This window comes from Mytilus californianus, unplaced genomic scaffold (assembly GCF_021869535.1).
Source record: "Mytilus californianus isolate M0D057914Y unplaced genomic scaffold, xbMytCali1.0.p SCAF_2, whole genome shotgun sequence".
NCBI classification, from domain to species: Eukaryota; Metazoa; Mollusca; class Bivalvia; order Mytilida; family Mytilidae; genus Mytilus; species Mytilus californianus.
Genome location: NW_026262668.1, coordinates 21,821,761 through 21,844,514, shown reverse-complemented (window position 1 = coordinate 21,844,514; position 22,754 = coordinate 21,821,761). Strand labels below are relative to the sequence as shown.

Below are 22,754 nucleotides of genomic sequence, written 5' to 3'. Positions count from 1 at the left end.
ATATCAAAGAACCCCATATATTCAATTTTTGTTGAAATCAAACAAAGTTTAATTTTGGACCCCAACTTGAACAAACTTGAAAACTGGTCCCATAATCAAAAATCTAAACACATGTTAAGATTCAGCATATCAAAGTACCCCAAGAATTCAATTTTTGTTAAAATCAAACTAAGTTTAATTTTGGACCCTTTGGACCTTAATGTAGACCAATTTAAAAAACGGGACCCAAAATTAAAAATCTAAAAACACGGTTAGATTTGGCATATCAAAGAACCCCAATAATTCAATTTTTGATGAAATCAAACAAAGTTTAATTTTGGACCCTTTTGACCTCAATATGAACCAATTTGATAGCGGGCCCACAAAATAAAAAATCTAAATACATGGTAAGATTCAGCATATCAAAGAACCCCATATATTCAATTTTTGTTGAAATCAAACAAAGTTTAATTTTGGACCCCAATTTGGACCAACTTGAAAACTGGGCCAAAAATCTAAAATCAAAATACATGGTTAGATTCAGCATATCAAAGAACCCCATATATTCAATTTTTGTTGAAATCAAAAAAAGTTTAATTTTGGACCCCAACTTGGACCAACTTGAAAACTGGGCCCATAATCAAAAATCTAAACACATGTTTAGATTCAGCATATCAAAGAACCCCAAGAATTCAATTTTTGTTAAAATCAAACTAAGGTTAATTTTGGACCCTTTGGACCTTAATGTAGACCAATTTAAAAAACAGGACCCAAAATTAAAAATCTAAATACACGGTTAGATTTGGAATATCAAAGAGCCCCAATAATTCAATTTTAGATGAAATCAAACAAAGTTTAATTTTGGACCCTTTTGACCTCAATATGAACCAATTTGATAACAGGGTCCACAAATAAAAAATCTAAATACATGGTTAGATTCAGCATATCAAAGAACCCCATATATTCAATTTTTGTTGAAATCAAACAAAGTTTAATTTTGGACCCCAATTTGGACCAACTTGAAAACTGGGCCAAAAATCTAAAATCTAAATACATGTTTAGATTCAGCATATCAAAGAACCTCATATATTCAATTTTTGTTGAAATCAAACAAAGTTTAATTTTGGACCCCAACTTGGACCAACTTGAAAACTGGTCCCATAATAAAAAATCTAAACACATGTTTAGATTCAGCATATCAAAGAACCCCAAAAATTCAATTTTTGTTAAAATCAAACTAAGTTTAATTTTGGACCCTTTAGACCTTAATGTAGACCAATTTAAAAAACGGGACCCAAAATTAAAAATCTAAATACACGGTTAGATTTGGCATATCAAAGAACCCCAATAATTAAATTTTTGATGAAATCAAACAAAGTTTAATTTTGGACCCTTTTGACCTCAATATGAACCAATTTGATAGCGGGCCCACAAATAAAAAATCTAAATACATGGTATGATTCAGCATATCAAAGAACCCCATATATTCAATTTTTGTTGAAATCAAACAAAGTTTAATTTTGGACCCCAATTTGGACCAACTTGAAAACTGGGCCAAAAATCTAAAATCTAAATACATGTTTAGATTCAGCATATCAAAGAACCCCATATATTCAATTTTTGTTGAAATCAAACAAAGTTTCATTTTGGACCCTTTGGACCTTAATGTAGACCAATTTGAAAACTGGACCCAAAATTAAAAATCTAAATACACTGTTAGATTTGGCATAACAAATAAATAAATGTGATCAAAGATTTTACAAATCTAATGCGCCATACTGTGCAATTAAAGATTACTTCTTGAAATTTTTCAATATTTGAAATTTGAAAAAAAAATAATATTTGAAGAATAATTCTTTTTAATTTCTGAAATCTGAAATGAGAAAAAATTGACCCCCCCACAATTTCTTTTTATCCCCCCCCCCCTTTTTCCCCCCAAAAAATTCTTTCCCTCAAGATATGGTCATAATCTCAATTCAAATTTCCAATGGAGTTGGCAACCATAATTACCCATTTAAATTTACCATAGTGCTAACTTAATCTATTTTATAACAGAATTAATAAAAATATAGTGTCAAATCTTTCATATGGATTTTTTTGTAAAAAAAAAAGATGAAAACATTTGCAGATATTTTTACTGGTCTTCCTTTATAAATATGCATTTCTTTAAACATAATTTAAAAGCAGTGTAAGGGAAGTAACCAAAACGTTGTATTTGGATTACCTCCCTTACACTGTTTTAGATTATCTTTATTGTTCATTAACCATTACTTTATACATAATTTAAAAGCAGTGTAAGGGAGATAATTTCAATGATGTATTTGATTTATCTCCCTTACACTGCTTTAAATTATGTTTTGTACTAAAGTATTTGTCCATTAACCAGGACAACCTTGTTTTTCCCCCTTTTTTGCCCCTAATTCCTAAACGGTTTGAGCCATAACCCCCCAAAGCAAATCCTAACCATCCCTTTGTGGTATGGAAACTTGTAGTATAATTTCAGAGAGATCCATACACCGTTCCACAGTTATTGTCTGGAAACTAGAAAATGCTCATTTTTGGCCCCTTTTTGGCCCCTAATTCCTTAACTGTTGGTACCATAACCCCCAAAATCAATCCCAACCTTCCTTTTGTGGTATTTAACCTTATGGTCAAATTTCAAAAAGATCCATTCACTTAAACTAAAGTTAGAGTGCGAAAACCAATATGTATTCGGACGACGACGCTGGACGACGACGACGACGACGCCGGACGACGACGACGACGACGACGACGCCAACGTCATACCAATATACGACCACAAAATTTTTTTGCGGTCGTATAAAAATTGATGAAGCATGAGTATTGATAGACCCATTCAGTTTCTTAATTCTATTTGGATCAACATCCTCACAGCCTTAAACCATTCGGCAAGAGTATCTATGTCTTCTTTCTCACTTTTAACCCATTGCCTGGCATAATCCTCAACTGAATCCATTCGACTGAGTTTCACATAAAACATCCCAATTTTCAATTTAAATGGTCATGATTTTCTTTGTCAACAGACAATATTTGTCCATCAGTTATTGTAAAGCATCCTTTAATATCTGGTGAAAATTTAGTTCCCCTCCTACCATTGTCAGATGGTTTTATGAACTGTCTAGTCTAGACAAAGTGATGCTTTAATTAAAAAACATCAACAATCATTTCAAAATACTAATTTTATTTTTCACAATCAAATTGTGAATCAAGCAACTGAGTGTTGTATTTTATTGTCTTTTACTCATAACTGCATGTTGCATTCATGGTCGGTCAAACTTTACAACATGAAAAATTAATTGGATATTGTTCACCACATATTCAGTTAATTTGAACAAAGAGAAAGCTATTTTGTAATTAATTCATGTCCGTCATCAGCTTACTTTCTTTTCTTCTATAACAGCCTCATCCCATGGTCCGTGTATATTACTGAAAAATAAAATAAAAACATTACATAATGTTTCTCATATGGAATTTTATTATTCATATTTGTTCTAAGTCTTGTTACCGGTACCCATATATAGTTGTGAGTGTTCTTGTAATGTATTATAACAGACTTATCATAATTCATATTTGTTATTTATATACGCACTGAAAAATTTTATAAAATTATCATTTAAATTAATCAATGATGTCTTCAAAAAAGAAAACTTAAAAAAACAAGTAACTTTTTTTTACCAAAATACAAACAACAAGAGGCTGTCGAGTGACAGCAAACCACATTTTCCTGCAGAGGTCGAACCCTGAACAGTAGAGCAAGTATGGACACAACATTTAAGCTTAAAACAGCTCTGAATTTGGATTGTGATTGAATATTATCTAATTAATAATGAAAATGATATTTGCAAATCTGAACCCCAAACAGGATCATGTAAAAATTAAACAATAACACACACAACAAAAATAAAGTACCAAATAACACACATGACTTAAAAAAAAGAGTTATAAAGATTATAAAGAAATTTTGATGTTATAATTACTGGTTCATGGAATAAGTTTTGAGTTATATCCCTTTGAACATAAATATGGTTTAACATAGTACTCTAACATTAGATATGATTAATAGTTATCTAAAATTAGATATGATGTAACACAATGTATATCTTTTTTCAGATTATAATCATTCATTCATTTAGTCACAGGAAACAATATATCTAAATTTGAAAAAATTTCTTCAAAGCGTTTTCATGAAAATGAACGGTACTGTTTGGCAGCCGCCCACCAGCCCGACTTACATTCCCGAATCAATAACCGATTTTTACTTCGAAAATCCGGTTAAAAATGTAAAAGTTGATCACTTGGGTTGACCTTGTTCTGCTGCCTATGGTGCTTGTTAAACTTATTGGGAAATGTACGAATTATTCTGTTTAAGGAATGACTGTAATATTTTTCTGTCTATTGGAAATAACATAAAAAATGTGGTGCACACTGAATAACATGTGTAGCGTTTTTTTTAAAAGTGCACCACATTTTTGAGATTATTTTGAATAGACGTTGTCGTCGTTCGGCGGCGGCGGCGTCGTCCGAAGACACATTAGTTTTCGCACTCTAACTTTAGTTTAAGTGAATGGATCTCAATGAAATTTTACCATAAGGTTCAATACCACAAAAGGAAGGTGGGGATTGATTTTGGGGGTTATGGTACCAACAGTTAAGGAATTAGGGGCCAAAAAGGGGCCAAAAATAAGCATTTTTATACGACCGCAAAAATTAAAAAATTTTTGGTCGTATATTGGTATGACGTTGGCGTCGTCGTCGTCGTCTGGCGTCGTCCGGCGTCGTCCGAAGACACATTGGTTTTCGCACTCTTACTTTAGTTTAAGTGAATGGATCTCCATGAAATTTTACCATAAGGTTCAATACCACAAAAGGAAGGTTGGGATTGATTTTGGGGGTTATGGTACCAACAGTTAAGGAATTAGGGGCCAAAAAGGGGCCAAAAATAAGCATTTTTGTAACTTCCAGACAATAACTTGTGTGTAAGTGTATGGATCTCTCTGACATTGTACCACAAGGTTCCATATCACAGAGGGAAGGCTGTAATTGATTTTGGGGGTAATTGCCTCAAAGTTTTAGAAATTAGGGGCCAAAAAAGGGGCAAAAAACAAGCATTTTTCTAGTTTCATGACAATAACTTGTGTGTAAGTGTTTGGATATTTCTGAAATTGTACTACAAGGTTCCATATCACAAAGGGAAAGCTGGACTTGAGTTTGGGGGTAATTGCCCGAAACATTTAGGAATTGGGGGCCAAAAAGGGGCCAAAAATAAGCATTTTTTCTAGTTTCATGACAATAACTTGTGTGTAAGTGTTTGGATATTTCTGAAATTGTACTACAAGGTTCCATATCACAAAGGGAAAGCTGGAATTGAGTTTGGGGGTAATTGCCCGAAACGTTTAGGAATTGGGGGCCAAAAAGGGGCCAAAAATAAGCATTTTTTCTAGTTTCCAGACAATAACTTGTGTTCAAGTGTATGGATCTCTCTGAAATTGTACTGCAAGGTACCATACCACAAAGGGAAGGCTGGGATTGAGTTTGGGGGTGATGAATCATAAGGGGTTCAAAAAATTTGGGGGGGGGGATTTTTTTTTTCTTTTTTTTTTCTTTTTTCCTTTTTTTTTTCTTTTAAAATTTTCCATTTTAAGTTGGTTATTTCTGATTTATATTTAAAAGCAAATAATAATGATATGGTAGGAGATACACACCAAACAGGATGTGTAAATTATTATATAATAAGTATTGTGCAATAGCAAGAAATTTTCAATTGCACAGTATTGCCAAATAGCAAAAAATCTTCAATTGCACAGTATTGCGCAATAGCAAGAAATCTTCAATTGCACAGTATTGGGCAATAGCAAGAAATATCCAATAGCACAATATTGCGCAAGAGCAAGAAATTGTCAATTGTACAGTATTGTGCAATAGCAAGAAATATTCAATTGCACAGTATTGTGCAAAAGAAGATACTTCGTATAAATTGCTTATTTCTTGATCAATTTCAATGGGGTTTTATTCTTGAATTCTTGGAGTTCTTTAATATGCTGAATCTAACCGTGTATTAAGTTTTTGGATTTTGGGCCCCGTTTTTAAATTGGTCCACATTGAGGTCCAAAGGGTCCGAAATTTAACTTTGTTTGATTTCATCAAAAATTGAATTATTGGGGTTCTTTGATATGCCGAATCTAACCGTGTATTTAGATTCTTAATTTTTGGTTCCGTTTTCAAATTGGTTTACATTAAGGTCCAAAGGGTCCAAAATTAAACTTAGTTTGATTTTAACAAAAATTGAATTTTTAGGGTTCTTTGATATGCTGAATCTAAACATGTATTTAGATTTTTGATTATGGGCCCAGTTTTCAAGTTGGTCCAAATCGGGGTCCAAAATTAAACTTTGTTTGATTTCAACAAAAATTGAATATATGGGGTTCTTTGATATGCTGAATCTAACCATGTATTTAGATTTTTGATTTTTGGGCCCCGTTATCAACTTTGTCCACATTGAGGTCAAAAGGGTCCAAAATTAAACTTTGTTTGATTTCATCAAAAATTGAATTCTTGGGGTTCTTTGATATGCTGAATCTAACCATGTATTTAGATTTAAGATATTGGACCATAATAGGTGAATGTCCAATTTAAAATTTTTAAGTTCTTAGACCACATTCATTCTGTGTCAGAAACCTATGCTGTGTCAAATATTTAATCACAATCCAAATTCAGAGCTGTATCAAGCTTGAATGTTGTGTCCATACTTGCCCCAACTGTTCAGGGTTCGACCTCTGCGATCGTATCAAGCTGCGCCCTGCCGGGCATTTTATTGTAACTTCCAGACATAACTTGTGTGTAAGTGTATGGATCTCTCTGACATTGTACCACAAGGTTCCATATCACAAAGGGAATGCTGGGATTGATTTTGGGGGTAATTGCCTCCAAATTTTAGGAATAAGGGGCCAAAAAGGGGCAAAAAACAAGCATTTTTCTAGTTTCATGACAATTACTTGTGTGTAAGTGTATGGATCTTTATGAAATTGTACTACAAGGTTCCATATCACAAAGGGAAAGCTGGAATTGAGTTTGGTGGTAATTGCCCAAAAAGTTTAGGAATAAGGGGCCAAAAATAAGCATTTTTCTAGTTTCCAGACAATAACTTGTGTTCAAGTGTATTGATCTCTCTGAAATTGTACTGCAAGGTACCATACCATAAGGGAAGGCTGGGATTGATTTTGGGGGTAATTCCCTCAAAATTTTAGTAATTAGGGGCCATAAAAGGGCAAAAAAAAAGCATTTTTCTAGTTTCAGGACAATAACTTGTGTGTAAGTGTATGGATCTTTATGAAATTGTACTGCAAGGTTCCATATCACAAATGGAAAGCTGGGTTTGAGTTTGGGGGTAATTGCCCTAAACGTTTAGGAATTTTGGGCCAAAAATGGGCCAAAAAACAAGCATTTTTTCTAGTTTCCAGACAATAACTTGTGTTCAAGTGTATGGATCTCTCTGAAATTGTACTGCAAGGTACCATACCACAAAGGGAAAGCTGGGATTGAGTTTGGGGGTGATGAATCATAAGGGGGTTCAAAAAATTGGGGGAGGTGGATTTTTTTTTCTTTAAAATTGGTTATTTCTGATTTATATATAAAAGCAAATAATAATGATATGGTTTGAATAGGTAAATTAAAAATTTTTAAGTTCTTAGACCACTTTCATTCTGTGTCAGAAACCTATGCTGTGTCAATTATTTAATTACAATCCAAATTCAGTGCTGTATCAAGCTTGAATGTTGTGTCCATACTTGCCCCAACTGTTCAGGGTTCACCCTCTGCGGTCGTATCAAGCTGCGCCCCAGCGGAGCATTTTATTACCTATCTATTAAAGTGTAAAGATAATACCCCAAAAACTTAAAAATCAGTTAAAAATTGTCATTTAAGGGAAATAACTCCTATGAGGTTTCAATGGTTTAACTGTCATATTGGAATTTTTTTAGAACTTGTATTGCTGACCATTTTTGCTGTTTACAGTTTCTATCAATCTATTAAAGCTTCAACTAAAATTCAAAAATGGGGATACATTGTCTTTCAAGGGCAACAACTCTTTAGTGACAGATGTTTGTCAAGCCTGCGATCAAGGTTGTACAAGTGATACATAAAAATCCTACAACTTTTAAACCATTTGCATTTGTTTGCACCTGTCCTAAGTCAGGAACCTGTTGTTCAGTGGTTGTCGTTTGGTAATGTGGTTCATAAGTGTTTCTTGTTTCTGTTTTTTTATATAGATTAGACCATTGGTTTTCCTGTTTGAATGGTTTTACACTAGTTATTTTTGGGGCCCTTTATATGTTGCTGTTCGGTGTGAGCCAAGGCACTCTGTTGAAGGCCGTACTTTGAACTACAATGGTTTACTTTTTACAAGTTGTGACTTGGATTGAGAGTTGTCTCATTGGCACTTATACCACATCTTCTTATATCTATTTGGTTGTCTTTTGGTGTCCTCAACATTTAGAGTCTGTGGTTAAAGTTTTTTTAAAGGTCAGTAATTTTGTCCACTCTTGTTGGAATTTTTAAAAAACTTGGAAAGATGCATATTCATGATCAGAAGTCACTTTCCAGAGCAACTTTTATTTTTCCTTCGTCCCTATTTACTGACAAATTGTTTATTTTTTTAATGCATTTAAAACTTGGGTTCAGTCTATGGAACCCCTCTTTTTTTTTGACAATCAATGCTTTCGAATGGGGACATATGGTTAGAACCCCCCCCCCCCCCCCTCTTTTAAAAAGGGCTGGATCTGCCCCTGTTTTTAGTTATCTTAAATACATATATATACTTACTTTTTCAATGGCTGAAGACTGACTAACCATGCAGGACAAATAAATGTGATGAAAAGAAATAATATAATATAAAATATGGCTGCCACTGTAGAAAATGTCCATAGTAACATGCTGGTGATGATCATGAGCAGGAATGTTAACCATCTTTGTGTCTGTGGTATATGTTTCTGCAAAAAGTAAGAAAATAACAAGGGGCAATTAAAACACAAGGGGAAGAAAGGCAGACAAAAATAGATTGAGCTAAAGAGCTTTACCAAAATCTAAGGATGACTTATGTGCTCTGGAAATCCTGCTCCACTTTAGTAAAAAAAAACCAAACAAAATAAACAAAGGCCATAGCAACTGTCCAGTGAATCAATTCTTGTATAGCCTTCAACAAAACTCTAGAAAGTAAGACATAGCCATCATACATTTTTTTTGTATTTTACTGAGAAAAAAACTTAAATTTTGTTTGCAGTTAAAGTTTAGATGTAGTCCTAGTTTAAAGTTTTTAAGACATCACTAACTTTGTATAACCTTCCTGGAGTACTTTGAAACTTGAAAAGAAGCTTTTTATGGTAAAAAAGCAAATTTTAAAATTATATTTTGCATTTTCCCATTTTATCTGATCACCCTGACACATTCTGCATATATGCAAGAAGTCACAAAATTTATTGCTGTTTGGTATATTTATTTGTGATTGATTGTTTTAGCATAAATTCAATTTCTTGTTTGAATTGTCTTACATATTTGCATGTTGGGGCCTTTGATGGCTTACAATATAGTGTTGGTTTTGCTCATTGTTGAAGCCTGTACTGTACCCTATAGATGCTTTACTTCCTCATCATTTGGTGTCTGGTGGATAGTTGTCTCATTGGCAATCATACATAATCTTTTTTTTCTTGACACTGTAAGTAATCAATCTTATTTTTATACACTGTAAATTAATCTTATTTTTATGTACTGTAAATCCACTTATTTTTTGGTGAGAAATTTATTTTTCCAACTTTTGTGAGCAGAAAAATAACATCAAAATAAATTGTCACAAATATGTAAAACTTGAATCTTTACTTATCCAGAAAATAATAAAATCAAACAAATAAATTGATACCCCAGATCAAATGATCAACATATTTTTAACAATCATCAAAGGTGTTAATACGGCAATAAACATGTCAATTAAAGAAAACTGTTACATAAACACGTTACAAAATGTACTTTGAATTGTAGAATTAATTCTTGTAAAATAAAAAAGCAAGCCCAATATGATTTTTTTTGTATGAGAATCATGAGGAGATAATATGAACACTTCATCATGACATCATCGCATATCATCACTTGAAGTTGGACTTTCATCGATCAAAATCAATTTTTCATGAGAAATAAAGGTTGTATATATAGCTCATAGTGTGTTTGCTGATATTCAATGTATTCTCTAGATTATATGCCCACATCCATATATTCAAACATGCAATACATTGGGATTTATCCATGTCTTGATTTGGATATCTGTAGTTATATTTCATTGGACACTTAAATTCGTGGATAAAGCCATCGACAATAACCATAAAAATTGGTACCCACAAATTAAAGTGCAGCAGATAATTTAATGTTATCAGGCCTAACCAATTATTGATATGCAGTTCATTAGGGATATTGTTATTTTATTCAATAACATTGTGATATCTTATGAAAGTAAGGACATGTGGTATGATTGCAAAATATCCATTTAAGGTCTAGCAAATAATTAATTATACCAAAAACTTAAATATACCTACCCTGAGATTTCTTCTCAACATTGGCCACAAGCCAAAAATTTCTATTGAGAATGTAACAGTAGAAAATGAGTGCCATGTTGTATGTAATCTTGAAGCTAGACATACTGAGGCAAACAATCCTGCATTTAATGATAATGCTTCTGATACTCTGAAAGTAAACAAGTATCTGTATTTAATGATAATGCTTCTGATACTCTGAAAGTAAACAAGTATCTGTATTTAATGATAATGCTTCTGGTACTCTGAAAGTAAACAAGTATCTGTATTTAATGATAATGCTTCTGATACTCTGAAAGTAAACAAGTATCTGTATTTAATGATAATGCTTCTGGTACTCTGAAAGTAAACAAGTATCTGTATTTAATGATAATGCTTCTGATACTCTGAAAGTAAACAAGTATCTGTATTTAATGATAATGCTTCTGATACTCTGAAAGTAAACAAGTATCTGCATGTAACGATAATGCTTCTAATACTCTGAAAGTAAACAAGTATCTTCATTAAATCAAACCTTTCCTTAGAGGTGATGTTCGGTTGCTTCCTTTGTATGGAGTATTATACTATGAGTTCGATTTATGTGAGAGTGTTTGCAGAACAATCACAGACTCCAATGGACTTAAATTTTTCATAACCAAAAAACTTTACAGACAGGATATTAGGTATAATCATGATAATAAACCTGTCAAAACTTTTATTCAATATTATTACAAAAATAGAGATTTATTGTAGAAGTATAATTCAACCAACAAAATTATAATATAGAATATCATACGGCTTTGTCACAATCACATCAGTATCAACTTGAGACACCCATACAATCCCAATAGCTTTGCTGGAGGGACCATAATGCTTGAGGGTTCATACATTTGGTTGACCATTATGGGGTATCTGTGTCACAGATGACAACATATTTGTTCAAATTGAGGTTAAAACATTCCGGTCCTCTTTTTCTTGATTGTGACATCATCAAATGAAACTGATCACTGAACTTGTACTTACCATGAGCAACACCATGGGTGCCACTAGAATAGCAGGAGCTGCATACCTTTCTGGAGCAAATGAGATCATCCCAATTATTTGTTCGGATTATTGTTGCTCAGTTTTCTATGTAGTGTTTTATGAACTTGTTTTTTTTTTAGTCGTCTTTTGTTTTTTGCCATGGCTTGTCATTTAATCTTGAGTTTTGAATGTCCCTTTTTTCTCATACAAGTGAAGCCAGGTATAATCCACCATTTTATACATAAGGAAATGCCTGTACCAAGTCAGGAATATGACAGTTGTTTTCCATTCATTTGATGTGTTTCAGCTTTTGATTTTGCCATTTGATAAGGAACTTTCCGTTTTGAATTTTTCTTGGAGTTCGGTATTTTTGTTATTTTACTTTTTAAATCTTCAATCTTTTTTTAGCTTGAATATTTTAAAGTGTTTGGAAGCTAAGGCAAACATTTTGACCATCACCCTCAGGACCTCACTTTTTGTTTTGGTAAACTGATAACATGTACAGAATCTATGTTTTTTTTTTAAGATTGATGCTCTTTCATTTTAGCAATACTTTAATCACTTACAATGCTGCATTGGCACCATAATGATGAAATACAAGGTTGCCAAGCAACATCATGGTAGTCATGGCATATATTGTATCTGTTGATATTGTCTCTGTCAAGGAAACAAGTACTGGTGACAGTCCATAACTAAAACCAGCAAAAACCAGTGCCGTCTTTATATCATCTAAAACTGGAATAAAATATAAATGTTAATAAACTGTTATCACAGAGATATGTCTCGCCTTTTTGTTATTTTGATAATGCAAAATTAATGTTGAAATTAAAATAGCAATACTTTAACATGTAAGTTATGCAAATATTCAAAGTCAATGAACCATGACTGAAGGTACATGGCTAAACAATCTCCATGGAATGAGATGTGCCAATGCTAATACAACTGCATACCAAATACCATTGACTTATTATAAGTCGTTCCCTTTAAACAAACCTAAACTCAAACATTAACTTGTAAACTATGTAAAAGTTTCAAAGTCAATAAACCATGATCAGGGGTGGGGCTATATGATCTCCATGGAAACGATACTTGCAAATGCCAATAAATTTGCATACCAAATATCATTGACTTAATAACATTAGCAGTTCATCTTAAACTGATCTAATCACAAACTAATACAATGTACATGTAAAGTAAGCAAAAGTTTCAAAGTAAATAGACCATGACTGAGGGGGCGGGGCAAAATATTCTCCATGGAAATGAGATGTGCAAATGCTTATACAACTGAACACCAATTAACATTGGCCTACCATTAATGGTTCCCCTTGAACTGACCTAATCACAAACTAATACATGTTAACTTAGCAAAATTTTCAAAGTCTATAGACCATGACTAAGGGGGCAGAGCCAAATAATCTCCATGGAAATGAGATATGCCAATGCTTATACAACTGCATACCAAATATCATTGACCTACCACTAGTGGTTCACCATGAACTAGACCTAATCACAAACTAATACATTGTTGACGCTGCCGCCGATGCCGGAAACAGCATACCTATGTCTCGCTTTTTTACTCCGTCAAGGCGAGACAAAAACCAGATAAGTTAACATTACACTTAAGTAATCAAAAACAGAAATAACATCTGACTGTAATAGGCTGCTATCTCATTGGTCATTGATGCAGCAACAAGAGAGCTTGCAAACATTCATATCATGGTAAAGTCAGATTTGTGTCATTGGGTTGTTATGAAAATTCTGTGAAATGATGTTATATTCTTTGGCACCTAAACTCAGAGGCTGTAATGTACCTGGGCATTGCCTGTGCCATTAACAGACATCTTCTACCATTATAACAGACCTTGGATGGGCCATTATCAAAACACCCTTTTATAATTAATACTATACTATTTCATCATGAAAGAATTCAGTAACATATATGTAGAGACTTTATGTCCATACCAAGGTTAATAATCAGGCCGTTAGTTTTCTTACCTAAATTGTTTTATGTTTGTCAGGCCTTTTATAGTTGACTATGCGGTAAGGGTTTAACTCATTGTTGAAGGCCGTATGGTGACTAAGAGTTCTTAAAATCTGTGTCATTTGGTCTCTTTTGGAGAGTTGTCTCATTGGCAAGCATACCACATCTTCTGATTTTTATATATAAGGATCATGCAAAGTTGACTGTTTTTACAGCTATTTTGTCCTGAGGGGTTGGGTGTTCATGGTTGGTTTGGTATGCTGTACTGTATATTTGGTAATTCCTGTTATCCTTTTTAATGTATTGTGTTCTATGTCCAACTCACAGACCTTTGTCAGATGATGTCCCTTTCTTTATTTTTTAGTTGCTGTTGTTGTTGTATGTTTCTTTATACAATATATGTAGTTTTTATATTAATTTTCTTTCTTGTGAGTTTAATTGATTCTGTTTACCAATTGTGTCTTCATTACTTATGTCTTGTGTCTTTGTATCTAGGTAAAGGGTGTCTCCATACTTAGTTATATGGTGCCTTCATAATTAATTAAACAATTTTTCATTATTAGTTAAATGGTGTCTTCATTACTACTTGTATAGTGCCTTAATCATACGTTGAAGACTAATGAATTGCTTTAATTTACTGATTGTATGGTATCTTCTTCATTATTAATTATCAGTTAAATGGTGTCTTCATTAGTGTCTTAATCATAAATTAAAAACTGTTGAAATTTTCCCATTTACCAATTGTATAGTGTTGTCATTGTTTACTGAATACCATATGCATGGTGACATTTACATGTTTTTGGAGGGCTGTTACATGTATGTTGTTCACTCATTTATGTTAATAAATGTTTATTGAAAAATTTATAGGCATGTCTTATAATATATTTTAAACCTGAACAAAATAATGAATACCGGTATACGTACATGTTCTGTTAGAGGTAGTATCTTGATAGTAGTGTTCTATGTACATCTTTAATAGGTATCCTATACAGGTCAATGTCGTTGTTATGGTAAATAAAGTGTGTGGTGATAACCAGCCATTCTCCATGTATACATATGCTACAACAAACAGTCCTAGACTTCCAAAAAGAAAGAGAATGTAAAAAGAGGAAAACAATTATTGAAGTTGTTACTATAAGTGTCATTTGCTAGTATCAACATAGGTCAATAGGCTATAACATCTGACGAAAAGTTTAAATAATTAGGATATTTCACTTTTGCAATCAACATGAATAATTCACAAACATGTCTTGTTGACCTATCAACTATCATTCTGAAAACTTCTAAAAACCTTGACCTGTCCTTAATATAGCATGAAAACAAGCATTCTGTGAGTATTTCCAGGCAATGCATAGTACCCTAACGGTTAAAAATTCATTGTGCTGAAACAAAATCCTAACTTGTCATGGTGTAAACTATATAACAAATATCAAGTCAATGTGGAAAATTGATTATTTGAGTGAATTTTCTAAGCCCAAAGACCATAACTCTGCACAAAATCATCAGACCGGAACAAAATTTGAACTTGATCTGTAACTTGTCATGATAAAACTATAAACCAATCATCAAATCAATACATGTATCTTCAAGCATGATAAAATCTAGAGGCTCTAAAGTGCCTGTTTCGCTGACCTTGGTCTTAAATTGCTGATCTTTTAGACTGTTTCTCTCTATCTTATTTAGTTTTTGCTCAAAACACAAAAGAGGGTAAAAAAAATTCCTAATTTAAGGGCAATCACTCCTATAAAGGGTGACAGCTGCAGTCTACTAACTATATCGGCAACATTTGACTTGTTAGTAGATCTTGTCTTGCTTATCATTTTTGATTATTTAAGTTTCTATCTATCTATTATAATTTTTATCATATAGGCAAAACGCAAAAAAATGGTAAAAATCGTCATTAAAGGTTAATAACTCCAATAAGGAGCCGTCAGACGATTTCCACAAATCCACTCTGATAAGGAGTCAATTGACCATTTCAACTATTATACTTATTTGTAGAACTTGTTTTTCTGATCATTTTTGCATTTGAAGTTTCTGTCTATCTATTATACTTTACAAAATAATAGGCAAAAATGAAAAAAAAATGGTGAAATTTGTCATTTAAGGGCAATAACTCTTAGGAAATAGACATTCTGAACATTTATACCCGTGTCAGATTTTCTCAAATTATAACGGTTTTCAGAATAATAGACAAAACTTGCATTTTACCCGTGTGTTCTATTTTTAGCCACGTCAGCCATCTTGGTTGGCGGGCATGGTCAACGGACACATTTTTTAAAACTAGATAGCCCAATGATGATTGTGGCCAAGTATGGTTACACTGTACCCAAATTTATAAAGAAATTTTTTTTGTAGAAATTCTGTAGTGTGTTTCGTAGGAGTTGCAATGACAAACTGTTGCAGTAGTATAGTATATCTAAAATTCACAGTTCAAAATGGGATAATTCCTAGAAAAAATTTGAATTATAATTTTCCGTCACTATGCACACCTACATTGTATGCCTTTATTATCTACAAAGTTTCATGAAATTCTGTCGTGTGAATTTAGAGGAGTTGTGATGACAAACTGTTGCAGCAGTATATTTAAAATTCTAAGTTCAAAGGGGCATAATTCCTAGAAAAAAAATGGAATCATAATTTCCTGTGGATATGTACATATACCTTGTATGTCCTTATTATCTACAAAGTTTCATGAAATTATGTAGTGTGGTTTCAGAGGAGATGCGATGACAAACTGTTGAAGCAATATATTTAAAATTCTAAGTTCAAAGGGTAATAACTCCTAGAAAAAAAATTGAATCATAATTTCCTGTGGATATGCACATCTACATAGTATTGTCTTATTATCTTCAAAGTTTTATGAAATTCTGTTGTGTGGTTTTGTGAGGAGTTGTGATGACAAGAACAGGACTGACAGATGAACTGACAGATGAACTGACAGACGAACTGATGGACGAACAGGTCAACAAAATTATATCTTATGCAACTTTGTTGCGTTGGGTATATTAAGGAAAATGTAATTAAATCCACATTCTCCTAACTTGCTCAATACTAAATGAAATGTTTCAGTTTTTTGATGTTTTAATGACAAAATTTTATTAATAGTGAGTCAACCTGACTTTTATTTATCCAGTTAACATTCAATACCTGCTTATCTGTTGAGTTACTTCCCCTGACTGTTCACAAACTGTCCAATAATCATACTTCCTTGTATGTACTGAAATAGAAATAACATAAATTATACTTTCCTTTCAGTATAAAATTTTCACATGTTGTTTGAATATCAGTTCTTAAAATACACATGGTTCTTTGTTGAGCTAAACTATTTAATTATACAGACCCTGAAAATCAATTCTCAACAACCCAATGACTCGAGAATCTGAAAGAAGTCAGACTAGTCTAGAGGTGATCAGGCAGATTCATAGATAAGACAGGGCTGATGTCTTATACATCTTGTCAACCTTTAAATCACTCTAAGTCTAAAAAGCTTTAATCAAAAAGAAACTCTTTTTTTTTATTTTTCTAAATTTATGATATAACAAGACAATTCTGTGACCTATAGTTCCTAATTTCTATCTCATTTAGTCTCTGGTGGATAATTGTCTCATTGGCAATCATAACACATCTTCTTATTTTTATAATACTATTTTAAATGGCACTAAGTGTTCTGAAAAATGATGGAACTAGTATTGTTCAGTCAGCATGGTCAGATTGTATAAGCTTAAACATGTTAAATGAGTTTTAAAATCATCCCCCTTTGAAATTTTTTAATGTCTTGAAAAAAAGAGGCTGCATCAGAACATACCAAAGAGATAATCAAACTCAAAAGTAAAAAAAAATGACAATGCCATGGCAAAAAACAAATAATTACCTGAAGAAATTACAACAGTCTACAAAACAAAACATAAAAGCAACACAAATCCCACCAAAAACCTATTTATCTCAGATGCTCAGGAAAGTGTCTGTTTCTTACTTTCTATGAACTAAACATTTAAAATCAATATATTGTTATTTTTATTATTACACAGGTTTAACACATTGTCCTCTTGAACTGTATTGTTTGTATATATATATATATTGATATAATAAGTACGTCTGAACCAGTGACAACTCTATGACAGATTTTATCCATCAGATCACCAGTGATGGTGATACAAGGCTGAAAACACATTCTGTACACATAATTCGTCTAAATAACAGCCCAACAATGTTAGATCTGTAAATTTGCGGAAGCAAATTTTTTGTTCTTCCCTGGCCGGGATTCGAACTCATGCTACTGAGATATCGTGTCACCAAATCGCCTTGCACTATGCCCGACTCGCTAGACCACTTGACCACCTAGGCTCGACAAAAATCAAGCTTTCAGTGGCTGCGTGTTACCTTTCCTCGTCAGTTTTTATCTAGCGTCCTAACACAGTACATGATATATAAGGCATGAAGATGGAATATTACAGATCAGCTGAATTATCAATCGTAGAGGATCTTACAAATTAATGTAGGATGCAGTCACAGAAATAATTATATTATAAGTAAGTCTGAACGCATATAAGTATGCACGAGTTCGAATCCCAGACAGGGAAGAACAAAAAATTTGCTTCCGCAAATTTACAGATCTAACATTGTTGGGCTGTTATTTAGACGAACTATATATTGATATTATATATAACTGAATTATAAATGTATCATTGTCATTGTCTCACTGATGAATCTTGATTGGAATAAACATGTGTATTGTCTTTTATTGTATTGTAACTAAGAACTTATAAATTGGCTTCAATTTACCATTTATATTTCATGTCAAACGCAGGGTTCTCACTTTCAGACTTTCAGGAATTTTGAAGACAAGTCCAGGGATCATTTTTGGTCATGGCAAGTCCAACAGTGAGAAGATGAAATTTTATTGCTCTATAATTTATTATTTCAGTCCCTATGACAAAATAATACCAGGACATGATATCAAATTTAGATTATTTTTAAACTTTTGTAATTAAATGATGATATACATGATATATGTGCCCAGTTGATACAACATTGTACAATCTTGATGCATCTTTGCACTCGCCAGTTCTGAAAATGATCATCATTCGTGAGTCCAGGACTCATGGACTCCCCTTAGTGAGAACCCTGAAATGTTTATCATCTGGATAGATTATGACATTGTAAAACATTTAAAGAAACGAATATCATGAACATGTTAAAGTCAGATCTTAAAGAAATATAGTTGTTTTTAAAATTTTATTTCATTTAACTACCAATAAAAGTTCTATATAGCATGTACTTAAATTAAAACTAGAGGCTCTAAAGAGCCTGTGTTGCTCACTTAGGTCTGTGTTAATCTACAACAATGAACACTCTCCAACATAGTGGACAAGAATAGAATTTATGACCAAAATATCTTTTTGACTGATGATTTTGACTGTTTATATTTTCTCTCTAGATCTATCTTCTATTTCGTTTTTGCCCAAAACACAAAAAGAAGGTATAAAATTGTCATTTAAGGGCATAAACCCTGGCAGACAGACATGTACACCTAACAGTAATTCCATTAACCAAATATTGTTGACCTTTTACTTATAGTATCAAAGAAACAAACAAAACAATAAAAACTAAACATCAACCAATGAACCATGAAAATGAGGTCAAGGTCAGATGATACATTACAGACAGACATGTACACCTTACATACTTACAATCATTCCTTCCACCAAATATAGTTAACCTTACAATTTTTCCATACACCAAATGTAGTTGACTTATTGCTTATCATGCTTATATTAATTGAAAAACAGACCAGAACACAAAAACTGAACATAGAGTACATGGAGTAATGAACCATGAAAATAAGGTCAAGGACAAATTATACCTGCTGATATTTTATCCATTGAAATTAAAGAGGATGATACTTAAAAATACCAAAGCAGAGTAGGATATGTCTTTGCTGCAACAATGGAGACATTGAAGATGAGTTCATCCTATAAATATGTGAGAGATAAACTCATTAAGAAATTAAATTATGTTCTATCGAACAACAAATTACTTTCTTTATCATATAACTTACTTATATCAATTCTAAATAGTAATTCCCCAACAGTATTAATAAAATGCTCCGCTGGGCGCAGCTTGATACGACTGCAGAGGTCGAACCCTGAGCAGTTGGGACAAGTATGGACACAACATTTAAGCTTGCTACAGCTCTGAATTTGGATTGTGATTAAATATTTGACACAGCATAGGTTTCTGACACAGAATGAATGTGGTCTAAGAACTTAAAACAATTTAATTTACCTATTCAAACCATATCATTATTATTTGCTTTTATCATTGTTTATATATAAATCAGAAATAACCAATTTAAAATGGAAAATTTTAAAGAAAAAAAAAGGAACAAAAGGAAAAAAAATCCCACCCCCTTATGATTCATCACCCCCAAACTCAATCCCAGCCTTCCCTCTGTGGTATGGTACCTTGCAGTACAATTTCAGAGAGATTCATACACTTGAACACAAGTTATTGTCTGGAAACAGGAAAAATGTTTGTTTTTTGGCCCCTTTTTGGCCCCCAAATTCCTAAACATTAAGGGCAATTACCCCCAAACTCAAACCCAGCTTTCTCTTTGTGATATGGAACCTTGTAGTACAATTTCAGAAAGATCCATACACTTACACACAAGTTATTGTCCTGAAACAAGAAAAATGCTTGTTTTTTGCCCCTTTTTGGCCCCTAATTCCTAAAATTTTGAGGCAATTACCCCCAAAATCAATCCCAGTCTTCCCTTTATGCATGGCATGATACCTTGCAGTACAATTTCAGAGAGATCCATACACTTGAACACAAGTTATTGTCTGGAAACTAGAAAAATGCTTATTTTTGGCCCCTTATTCCTAAACATTTTGGGCAATTACCCCCAAACTCAATTCCAGCTTTCCCTTTGTGATATGGAACCTTGTAGTACAATTTCAGAAAGATCCATTTACTAACACACAAGTTATTGTCATGAAACTAGAAAAATGCTTGTTTTTTGCCCCCTAATTCCTAAAATTTTGAGGCAATTACCCCCAAAATCAATCCCAGCATTCCCCTTGTGATATGGAACCTTGTGGTACAATGTCAGAGAGATCCATACACTAACACACAATTTATGTCTGGAAGTTACAAAAATGCTTATTTTTGGCCCCTAATTCCTTAACTGTTGGTACCATAACCCCCAAAATCAATCCCAACCTTCCTTTTGTCCTGAAACAAGAAAATTGCTTGTTTTTTGCCCCTTTTTGGCCCCAAATTCCTAAAATTTGAGGCAATTACCCCCAAAATCAATCCCAACCTTCCTTTTGTGGTATTGAACCTTATGGTAAAATTTCATAGAGATCCATTCAATTAAACTAAAGTTAGAGTGCGAAAACCAATGTGTTTTCGGACGACGGCGACGATACCAACGTCATACCAATATACGACCGCAAAATTTTTTTGCAGTCATATAAAAATTGTTGTGAACTATTGGAATGAATGCTTGTTGGTGAGAAACTCATTATTAATAGGTACTTGATATCTTTCTTTTTTTTTTTTAATAAATTTTTTAAGTTTTTTTATATTTTTTATATATTTTTCTCAAACTTATCCACTGTCACTCCTTCATTGTACATATGGGTATCGGGTCCGTTCGCGCCCAATACACGTTCGCACCCTTCACGTTCGCACCCCACACGTTCGCCCCCTAGGTCCGTTCGCACCCTACACGTTCGCACCCTTTTTTTTTATTCAAAAACCTGATAAATTTTTAGATGTTTTGTAGATGTTTATATCAAAATATTTTTATTTTCATAAATAAAAATTCGGGTATTTTTAAATGAAATATAGTTTTAAATTGATTTGATGATTAATTATTAAATGTTAATTATGTATGATTACTGCTAATTGGTATTTATTCCACAGCCTAATTTGGTGTTATTGTTGAGTGTTTGAAAATCATGATTGTTGTCATGGTTGTTTTAACTTGCGTTGATGTAAATACTGCATGTATTTAGCTTGGTATGAGTAAAACTTTGAAGATTTTAAATAAAAAACACGAAAGATAATTGTTTTTAACTGCTTGGCTCCTTTGATCTCATGTGTGTCAGAATCTCACTTTATTCATAAACAATGAAAAAAACTATTTATAGCAATACACTATCCAAACATGATTAAAAATTATTCAACACAAAAATAAAATACTGGTCGTCAGAATCTCTTTATTTAAAAACAATGAAAAAAAATGTTTATAGCAATATATTTACCATGACACAAAAAAAACCTTGTCAGAATCTCACTTTATTTAGAAACAATGAAAAAATATATATTTATAGCAATACACTTACCAAAACTCGTTTACAAATTATTAAAAACAAAACCAATAAAAAATGGGCGCGAACGTGCAGGGTGCGAACGGACTTTGGGTGCGAACGTATAGGGTGCGAAAGTGAAAGGGGGGCGAACGTGCATGGGGGCGAACGTGATTGGGCGCGAACGTGCATGGGGGCGAACGTGATTGGGCGCGAACGGACCCGGATTCGTACATATGTTATTGTAGTTTGTCTGTATTTTGTTGTCATAACCATTTATTGTTAATGTGTTAGTGCTAATAACAAATTTATCTTATCTTTATTTATTTTGAAACGTTTAAAATTATGATAAAATAAAAGGAACAGATATTATGGCATTGCTAATAACACAGTTTCCATTGGAACTACTATAATGCATAACAAATATATGTTGACACCTGGGGCTGGAGTGAAAAAAAGGAGTCTTCAATAGTTTAATTGCAAAGCATAATGTTCATTTTAGGTACAGAAATAACTATCTCGTGTGCTGAATTAACCAGGTCCCGGTTTGACTGGGTGCCGAGTTGACTATAACGGATCTCGATTTGACTAGGTGCCGAATTGACTATAACGGGTGCCGATTAAACCAGGTGACGAAATGGCTAGAATTCGGTTGAAAGTAAGAAACCTTAGTATCTGAAAAGGGATAATTTCGCTTTAAATACGTAGTAAAATGCATCATACGGTTCTTTTGGAGTTCATCTAAAAATGATGAATCCACGTAATTGTCTGGAACGCTTTGGTCTTCGTACAAAATTTTCCTCCATCGTTTTTGTTGCTTGTCTGCCATTTTTTTGGTCATGTGATATAATTTTTTTAGGTGCGCTCTAAAATAAATCCTGA

At 32.9% G+C, this 22,754-nt stretch overlaps 1 protein-coding gene across 1 annotated transcript; it reads right to left on the bottom strand.

The window, feature by feature from the left end:
- Window positions 1-3,164: 3,164 nt before the first annotated feature.
- Window positions 3,165-22,702, bottom strand: LOC127729494 (phosphatidylinositol N-acetylglucosaminyltransferase subunit C-like). The gene is made up of 7 exons (XM_052237334.1): window positions 22,596-22,702; window positions 16,705-16,774; window positions 14,479-14,633; window positions 12,140-12,308; window positions 10,575-10,722; window positions 8,818-8,984; window positions 3,165-3,426 (listed from the first exon to the last, which is right to left on the bottom strand). The coding sequence occupies exons 1-7, from the start codon at window positions 22,699-22,701 to the stop codon at window positions 3,372-3,374; spliced, it is 870 nt and encodes a 289-aa protein (XP_052093294.1). The 5' UTR covers window position 22,702; the 3' UTR covers window positions 3,165-3,371.
- Window positions 22,703-22,754: the final 52 nt, after the last annotated feature.

Bases quoted from the DNA above. Each gene is read 5' to 3' on its own strand.
- LOC127729494 (XM_052237334.1), bottom strand. From the start codon at position 22,701: ATGGCAGACAAGCAACAAAAACGATGGAGGAAAATTTTGTACGAAGAC. The intron at 14,634-16,704 runs GTATTGAATGTT...TCTTTTTGGAAG, and splicing joins GTAACTCAACAGATAAGCAG to TCTAGGACTGTTTGTTGTAG. The intron at 8,985-10,574 runs GTAGGTATATTT...TACTTTTTGCAG, and splicing joins TGTTGAGAAGAAATCTCAGG to AAACATATACCACAGACACA.